Genomic DNA, 9,960 nt, shown 5'->3' with positions numbered 1-9,960 from the left:
GATTCATTCCATGGAAATTTTCAGGATGATTCGTTCAATTATTTCACAGTCCTGGCTTCAGTATCTTTTCTTATATATAAAAGTGTACGTCCGCAGTCGTCATGAAAAAATATAATACTAATCGGTCATTACTCATATATACAAATGGCAACCTCCTCCCTTTCCATTTCCAGCTTACAGATAGTAGCATGGACTATTTGGATCTTTCTATGCGGAAAGTGTTTGGATAATGCACATCATCACCTTGTTGTTGCTGCGTCTGGGTCAATATCTGCCCTTCAACTTAAACAAGCCAAGGCTTTGCACGAGACTGAGTGGTGGTTCAATAGTACCAGTAATTCAAGTGCTTGCCACTGGGAAGGTATTACTTGCAATGCCGGTGGAAGCGTCACAAGCATCGATAGATCTGATCAAGGTTTGGGAGGTCAGTTGAAACTCAACTTCTCTTTTTTCCCAAATTTAGTCAGTCTTAATCTTGGTTACAACTCCCTTTATGGGCCCATTCCATCTGAAATAGGGATGCTAAAAAATCTAATCGATTTAGACCTTCATTTGAACGTGCTCGTCGGTCCAATCCCTTCCACAATTGGTCTTTTAACTAATTTGGAATCTTTGAGCCTTGATGGCAATCAAATCAATGGATCCATTCCCCCTGAAATAGGGATGCTAAAAAATCTGACCCGTTTAGGCCTTTTTTCGAACATGCTCGTCGGTCCAATCCCTTCCACAATTGGTCGTTTAACTAATTTGGAATATTTGAGCCTTAGTGACAATCAAATCAATGGATCCATTCCCCCCGAAATAGGGAAGCTAAAAAATATGACCGATTTAGTCCTTTATTCGAACATGCTCGTCGGTCCAATCCCTTCCACAATTGGTCGTTTAACTAATTTGAAATATTTGAACCTTGGTGACAATCAAATCAATGGATCCATTCCATCCGAAATAGGGAAGCTAAAAAATCTGATCGGTTTATACATTCGTTCGAACGTGCTCGTCGGTCCAATCCCTTTCATCTGGGATAATTTAACTTATTTAAAATATTTAGACCTTAGTGTAAACTACTTAACTGGAAGCATTCCCTATCATGAGGGTAACCTTTATCAGGTGGAATATCTTAACCTTAGTCATAACTTTATTAGAGGGGAAATACCCGTTGCACTTGGGAGTGTTTTGGTATCTCGTCTCTGGAGTTTGGATCTTAGCTACAATAATCTTACGGGCCATATCTCACCTTCTCTCATTCATATAAAAGAAATTGACTTGTCACACAATTTTTTGAAGGGCCGAATTCCAGACGGTTTTAATCAGCATCATAAATCCCACACAGTAATTGGCAATAGGGGTTTATGCGGTCAGTTTGAGATTTTCCCTCCATGTCCCAAAAGCAAAAAATCACCAGGTTCCCATCATAAAACCAAAATAGAAATTGTTGTTCCCATCACCACGTTCATTGGATTCCTAGTTATTGGGAGTATTCTCTTCTTTCGTTGTGTGTTCAAAGAAAAGCAATTTGAGTTAAGAGAATCTAAGAATGGAAACTTATTCTCGATATGGAACTATGATGGACATATTGCATATGAAGACATTATTGAAGCAACCGAGGATTTTGACATCAGATATTGCATTGGAACTGGTGGTTATGGTAGCGTTTTCAAAGCAGAATTACCAAGCGGAAATGTGGTTGCCTTAAAGAAACTTCATCAGAGAGAGGCTGAGAATCCAGTTTTCCATAGGAGTTTTATGAATGAGGTGAGGGTGTTAACAGAGATTCGACATCGAAATATTGTGAAGCTGCATGGGTTCTGTGTACATAAAAGATGCAAATTTTTAATTTACGAGTACATGGAAAGGGGAAGCCTATTTTGTGTCCTAAGAAATGTTGATGAAGCTATGCAACTAGATTGGAGCAAGAGGATAAACATCATAAAAGGCACAGCACATGCCTTATCTTACATGCATCATGATTGCATCCCATCGATTGTTCATAGAGATATATCATCCAACAACATTTTGCTGAACTCCGAATTCCGAGCTTTTATCTCTGACTTTGGAACTGCTAAACTCCTTGATCCTGACTCCTCCAATCAAACATTGGTTGCTGGCACTTATGGTTATATTGCCCCAGGTAAATTGTTAATTGGTTATTTCTACCACAACAATGTCATTTAAATTATTTAATTAAGATTATTGAATAAAATTATTCCATTAGTCAGGTATCTAAACATTTTTCAAGCTTATTTTGCTTTACTTTTTTTTTTTTTTGGTCAAATTTACAATTTATGAATCGTTATCACCAATCTAGCTTACAAGGATATTAAGTTGATAAAACTAAAAAGACATATAATATAATCTTAAATCTCAATAATCTTAAATTATAAATATTTTAATTAGATATATTTCTTCTTCATTTAATATGTTTAGCATAATCACATATATTATTTAATAATAACACATTTGGAGAGTGGATAATGAGACTATATAGGAATAGTTTGCAATTAGCAATAATATAATAATATAGTAGCTTCCTATAATCAAAGTTTCATGATCATGATTTAGAATTCATATAATACTAGTCCTAGATCATAATAATGTGCGAGCTGAATAATCTAAGATATCAATTATGAATATCATATAAATTTCTAAATATTTTATTTTAAGATATATCAAATGAGTTTAAAATCTTTTTTAAAATTATACCTCTACCACAAAAAAAAAAAAAAAAAAAAGAAAAAAGAAAAATAATAAATAAATAGTTGAAGCTAGAATCCATTTTTGTGAACTTTTTTTATTCTTTAGAATATTATATAATGAAGTTGTCAAGTCTTTATATTCTCTCAAAAAGACTTGAATTTTGAAAACTAAAGATTATTATCGATAACTTGATTAAATATTATTCTTCTTTCAATAATTTTACTGTTAAATTATAATTATCCATTTAATTAGATGTATTACTGTTCATTGACCTTCTTTAGTTGTTCTCATCGTTTTTTTTTCTTTCTCTATAGAGTTTGCCTACACGATGACAGTCACTGAAAAATGCGATGTATATAGCTTTGGAGTGGTGGCACTAGAAGTATTAATGGGAAGGCATCCGGGAGAACTCCTGTCCTCGTTATCATCATCATCATCATCATCATCTCAAAATATGATGTTAAATGAAATATTAGACCAACGCTTGCCACCTCCAAATTATCTAATTGGACGTGATGTTTTGCTTGTTGCTACAATAGCATTTGCATGCCTTCACACTCAACCAAAGTCTCGGCCTACAATGAAATGTGTATCACAAGAATTTCTCTCTTGCAAGAAGCCGAATGTCATACCCTTGACTACGGTTTCACTCCTGCAACTGAGGAAACAAGCAACGTATATGGCTGGATCAGGATTTGCTTATTGTTAGGGTGTTTTGTGTGCTGTCAATGTGTCGTTTACATTTCTCTATCTTTTTCAAGAAAAATGTTATTTGTAAGCATTCCAAATCACTCCATTAACTTGAAGTACTCACTGTTCAAGGTTGGAAGTAGCTAAAACAAAATAGACCGTTGTGTTTGTATGAGATAAGTGTGCAAATAGAAAGTAGAAGTGAATTAAGTAAAATCTGATAGAGAATTTCAGTAGATTCATCATTTCTTCTTCATGAACAACAGGCTTTTAGAATATCTTTGATATCAGGATCATCCCCAGCTTTTTTTTCTTACTAAAAAAAAAAAAAACAAATTTTACATTGTGTTAGAGTAGTACCTAGCATAAGAGCTCAAAGCTTTAAAGCCTTGAGTGGAGTCTTACGTTAATTTTTCTGTGCGTTAGGAAAAAAAGGAAACCATTGATCAATAACAAATATATTCATATTCGAATTCAACCACTAGGGAATTATATGAATCCTTTGGCAGCTAATACTAATAGTCTAAGGTGAATCCATATTCGAATTCAACCTCATGATCTAGTACATGTCAAACCACTTAGGCGGAACCCAAGAACTATTGAGCCACCACCCTTGGTGGCAGGTCATTAAGTCTTTTACAAGCTACATGAACTCATCCTAAAGCTAACTATGTATTGGCCTTCCTTGGAAACATCCATTCAATTGATTTGACGCTGGTGCCAATGATATAAAATAAAAGTTTTTGCCCTTCGCAGATCCAACAATTTCTAATTAGCAACGTTTTCATCTATTTTCTGCTCCTCAACAATCTTTCTTTGTTGTTAATAGCATGAGGGAGCAAAGATTTTGTTTATTTTCACAAGTAGAGTTTATGTTATAACATAATGAATGAAGGCATGGAATCTATAGTCCATCCACACACTTACCTTCTTGGTGGTAAGATAATCAGCTCATTTGTGGCAAAGGACACACCTACAAAATCAAAGACAAGTACTATACGCAAAATGAATGATCGGTGCGTGCTACTTAAGTGAAAATATTACCTCCATTAGCCTCTACTATCTATTAGAAATCCTCTCGGAATAATAAAATGTTTATAATATATTTATATAAGAAGCTAACCCGAAATGGCGAGCGAATGCAATGACAGCTTTCTTATATTTCCACAAATCAGAAATTGGGATCACGTTTCCATTCAAATCGAACACTTTCACCATGTCCAGCACACTTGTGGTATCTTCACCCATCACTGAAGTTTTGGTACCTATTGACATCCGCACATGTCATAATTGATCCGCTCCAAAATACTGTACAAAATATTTATATCATGAGGAAATATAAATATCATGATACTCAAGATTTTCAGCCTAAAATGATGGAAATGAATAAAAGGACACATATTATCCTTTACTTTTTTTTCGCTTTTTTCTGTTTATAGAAACCAAAGATATATGATTAGTGCTAGAAATTTAAACATACCTACTAGGAGAACCTGATATTGTAGAAGTCATGACCCTGTTGTGGTGAGAAACTGATTGTATACTTTAGGAGTTTGGGAATTGTATAAAGTCTGAGAGTGCAATTGGGTGATAGGCCAAGATGCAGATGTGTAGAAGTAGGCTTGGTGATCCTGTTGGTGTAGAGATAATTGGTCGAAAGTGTGGTAGACAGAGAAGTCGCCATGGATGGATGCTCGAAGGATAAGCAAAAACTCTGCCCAAGAACTCTAGTTGGAGTAGAGATCACTGGGCAGCTTCGTGACTATTGGTTGTAATTGTGGGAATTGGAGTTACACATGGCAACACTCTGGTTGGTCAAAATGCTTCAATATTAGAAATTCGCATGGTTATTGTTGCGCCTAAACTTGGACTCAAACTAGTGAACCAAAAATTTAGTGCAGTTTTACTTGTAAGTATACAGGTGTTGTAGTACCTAACAAGGTTGAATCCACAGGGATTGATTTATGTGATGAAGAAAATAAAATCAAACAAAAAAAAATAAATTACTAAAATAAACGTGCAATCAAGTAGACAAGAAAATTACTGAGATGAAGATTTTTAACGTAACAAAATAAATTTAAAATGATAAAATAAATTGATATGGAGAATGACTAAAGTTTCGAAGATCCGTCTAATAATTTAGAATATTTTTTTCGATCGATTTACTTCAATTAAACTAGAATAATAATTCCACCCATGGCTTTAGCCACCACCACTCAGTCAACCCATGACCTCTGCCGCCACCTGACACAGCCTAGATCTACCCACCAAAGCCTAGATCTAGTCAAGAAATCCTAGATTCGACCTTCCAAAGTAGCCTCGTTCCAAGGTCTTGGCAGTGACCACGACAGAGCGGTTACCGCCCAAGGTAGTGACTTTTGACACCATTGGCTATGCCGAACAGCAAGCAATGCATGGGTTATCTCGATGATGGTATAACTCTCTTTCCCTTTCCCTCGTTAGCTTTATTGTGAAGTAGATTGTGGACTTTGCTATTGATAATTGTGGAGTTTGCTGTGTAATGAAGTGATGGGCGTAGTTATGAAGTGTGTTGTGTCATGTTGTAGATTGTGCAGTGAGAAGTGTAGTGTGAAGTGAAAGGAGTACACGTGGAGTGTATTCCATGTGGTGAAGTAAAGGGATGCCATGTGTCGTGACAAAGTCATGGTGTAGCTTGGATGTAGTTTTGAGCTATGTGATGTGATAGGAGGTATAGTTGTGAATAGTGACATATTGTGTTAAGTGTTGAGATGAAGTGTGGGCTAGGATGTGGGAAGGAAGTGACGTGTGTATGGACTAGGATTGGGATGCATGACTTGGTCCGTTCAAGTTATGCATTAGGATATGGTTGATAGGAGGAGTAAGATGAAAGTACTAGTGTCTTAACCTTAAGGTAAATCATGAAGGTTCACTTTAAAGGATAAGACCTCAAAGTAGAATGCTGAGTTTGGAAAATGCGACCCAAGTGGATCCCAGAAAGAGGAAATGTGATAAGGAAGATATAAAAGATCGGGATAGAAGGAGAGTGTGTCTAAGTGAAATGTAGTCTATGTTTTCTAGTTTAGTTGATTATGCACTAGATAGAAAATGACCCTAAGGTTGTGTATGCATGTAGGTTGTCATTTGACACGTACATGAATGGACTGCATAAAATGAGTATAACATGGAGTCCAGGTAAGTATTATGTTTATACTCTTATAGAGTTTTCTAAAATGATATGAAATGAAAATGAAATATTTTTCCTTTACGATGCTTTATGAAATGACATGAACAATGCTTTACAAAAGTATGCTAAGTATAACGTTTAAAGGTATATGTATGTAATGGCATTTCTTGGCAACCCCTATTTATGCACCCTAAGTAATAATTGCATGCATGTGAATGGATGTTATACGTTGTATGTATTGTATGTATTTTCATGAAATGAAATGTGAGGCTTATGCTTTATGCTTTATGCTTTAAATGATGCGAAGAAAGTGTTTTAAATATCCCTATGAACCGATGCTTTAAGGATGCCATGAACTGATGTTTTAAATGATGCCTTGAAAGATGATGTTTAAACCCATGCTTTTAACTAACGTTTATGAATTAATGGACTGAAAGAACAAAAAATAAAGGAATGAAAGAAAGGACTGAATGAATGAATGCTTAATGTATGACATAACGACCATATGAATGAAAGACGGTACCAAATGGATGGGCTGATTGCAATACTAAATAAGTAGTACTGGTAGTACATCCAGTGTTGCCCCTAACTGAAAGGGCTTTCCAACCTGTGGCCACGGGTAGAGTCCAGGTCCAAAAGAAGACCGCAAATCCTCACACACGGGGCATAACAGTGTGTAACGGCCAAAGGAAAATGATAAAAAAATGTATATGTGCTCTAACTCTTTAAGAAATGAAGGTACGAGATATGGGGAAATGTTTTACAAAAGAAAACCCCTTTTAAGAAAAACCCCACCTCGTAATGTTTTAAATGAATTTTGTCTTATGTATAGTATGTATGGAGTGATGAATGCATGAATGAAAACCTGTGTTAGTATATTTTTACTATATAAAGTAATGCTTACTAAGTCATCCACTAATTTTAGTTTTTATGCATGTCCCTCCCCCATCAAGAACAAAACAAGTAGAAGACTTTAGGACAAACATGGCCCAAGGGGAAGAGCATGAAAGCCTGGGCATGCAGTTTAAGGATGAGAGCCCTTTTATTTAACTTTATCTTTTTCCACTGTAACTCTCTTTAATTTAAAAAGCGTGTTTTATTTTAAACTTGAAGTCTTTTGTATCATGAGTAGGAAAGGAAAAAGATTTAAAATGAACGGTAATTCACGTCTCTTTCTTAAAATCATTTTCTAAAAGTCCCACCACAAGGACACGGGCTTTACAAAAATAAATGAAGCATTTCATAATATTTCTTTTATTTTCTCATTCCATTCCTCCCCTCAAAAAAAAAAAAAAAATAAATAAATAAATAAAGCTGTAAAGATATTACCTCTTCTACTTTTAGTATATGGCGTTCAAGGCGAGACAATCAGTGAATGGCCGAAAGCATTTTTTTGAAAAGTTCTTTTGAGAACATTACAAACTTTGCTTCTCTCTCTCTCTCTCTCTCTCTCTCTCTCTCTCTCTAAGCTTCATTGTTGTTAGGTGCAGTTATCACAGATGTAAACCAAGGTAAAATGGTACTGCGAGATGAACTTATCGTAAGCTTATTCTCGGAGGGACTGCTTGTTGGTTAGGGAAGCTAAAGCTGAATCATGATCTATTCTTGATGGTTTTCCTCAAACAATAAATCAAGCTGTGAGCATTAAGTTTTATTCTTGATGGTTTTCCTTGTGCTCGAGAGAGATTGTTATGCCTTGCAATCTATTAAATATTAAGTTTTATTCAATGAAGTAAAAAGGAATGGATTTTTTAAACTGGGAAGATGATGACCCTCATTATCTTCTTGTATTTCAATAGAAAGAGAAGAAAAAGGAGTTGTGGTAGTATGGGATAAAGGACTTTTGCTTGCTACTACGAAGCCTAGATGTTCTCTATTTTTGCTGTAACTCATCTAATACCAATCAAGGAACATCCCCATGTCAGAGATACCCTTCCAAAACCCAAAGGTTAGCGTAGCCCTGGGTCTCAATTATTATTATTATTATTTTCCTTCTAACAATGTTTATTTCTCAATTTTTCTAGATAATAGTACTCTTAATCTAACTTTCCAGTCATTAAATACACCATCACCAACTACTTTTGTTCTCTTTGATTCTATTTTGGACAGGTAGTATCTTTCTATTATGTTTGTCTCCAACCCAAATTAGGTGACCAACCAGTATTACATTAATGTCACTTTCTCTCTCTGTCTAGTAGTAAGAAAATTTCATATTCTCTCTAGTACTCGTGCCCTTTATGATATGTGCTCAGATTTGGCTTGATTGTTTGTGTTCTCAAGAAATATTGGAACGGGCTAGTGGCATTGACTTGGTTGTCAATCTGAAGCTCCAAGAATATGTATTGCCTAATTAGAAATGTCCTCAAAGAAGAATTTCCAGTGAGTGTGGGAAATTTCAATATGGCCTCCACTAACATCAAGGACGTGTAAATGGGAATTCTGGTGTGACTGTCACACACGAGTCCTAATATGCACACAAAGTCTGGACCTTAGCCAGCTTAATGCTTATGTGAGTTTCATAAGAACATTATCAAAGATATTTGTTAAACATGGACTAATAATCGCCAACTAGACGAAGAGCTAGAGGAATACCGCCTCAAAATAAGTCAAAACTTGTGAAGGTGACAAATCCAATTGTCTTGTCAACAAAGTTATCATTTTATAAAATTTTCTGGAAAATTTCATTTTTTTGATAAGTAAAGCGGTCAAACGTCAACATAACAATAACATTTCATGTATCTTTACAATGTGAATTGCTGGCAATGAAACTAAAAATTAGTTCAAAATTACCCCATAAATAGTTGCGCAATGGGCTTGTTTTTAATGTTTTCCATATATAGGCCATTATTTGATAACAAAGATGACCCAAAAGGATCATACGATTTGGAGAATCAAAATACTGATAAATGATCAGCTATTTATGTACTTCATTCTTGAGGTATGATCTTAAAATTTCATACGATTTGCAGCACTCAAATCTCTAGCAGTCCAGAAATGGTATATATGTGCCCCGATTCATTGTGTGCAGTCAACGAGGTTGGTCAGCTACAAAGGAAGCACGGATTTGATATCCAATTAGCCTACACCACACTAATACATACTGGAAACTCATTCTTCGATCACTTCTTACATGATTGACTTGGAAGAAATATAAAAAAGCCCAAGAAAAAACTATGGCAAACGACTTTGAGATAGCAAGACAACCTATAAAAGAAAAAGAATGATCATGAATCACTACATAAAAAATTTATAAAAAAAAAAAAAAAAAAGCAGATTGGGCTATTTTATTTCCGACGACACTAATATTACCGAAAATACTCATATTTTTATTTTAGTCGGAATCTTGTGGTTATATTGAAATGTAGCTTGAATTAAAGACTTTTTCCCTTTAATTTTGGTCGCCCGAAATA

General features: G+C 35.1%; 1 protein-coding gene across 3 annotated transcripts; it reads left to right on the top strand.

The window, feature by feature from the left end:
• LOC122312005 (MDIS1-interacting receptor like kinase 2-like) lies at nt 1–3,594 on the top strand. Of its 3 annotated transcripts, none has more exons than XM_043126820.1 (3): nt 6–424; nt 1,586–2,128; nt 3,009–3,594. In XM_043126820.1, exons 1-3 carry the CDS (start codon nt 145–147, stop codon nt 3,401–3,403), a joined length of 1,218 nt encoding a protein of 405 aa, XP_042982754.1. In that variant the 5' UTR covers nt 6–144; the 3' UTR covers nt 3,404–3,594. The 3 variants fall into 3 exon arrangements, with proteins under 3 accessions (XP_042982751.1, XP_042982754.1, XP_042982752.1); XM_043126818.1 differs by having other exon boundaries at nt 93–424; nt 1,285–2,128; XM_043126817.1 differs by having other exon boundaries at nt 1–2,128.
• The last annotated feature ends 6,366 nt before the right edge of the window (nt 3,595–9,960 follow it).

This window comes from Carya illinoinensis, chromosome 5 (genome assembly GCF_018687715.1).
Source record: "Carya illinoinensis cultivar Pawnee chromosome 5, C.illinoinensisPawnee_v1, whole genome shotgun sequence".
Classification (NCBI taxonomy): Eukaryota; Viridiplantae; Streptophyta; class Magnoliopsida; order Fagales; family Juglandaceae; genus Carya; species Carya illinoinensis.
The sequence above is the reverse complement of the archived record's forward strand: the minus strand, read 5'-3'. Positions and strand labels throughout refer to the sequence as shown.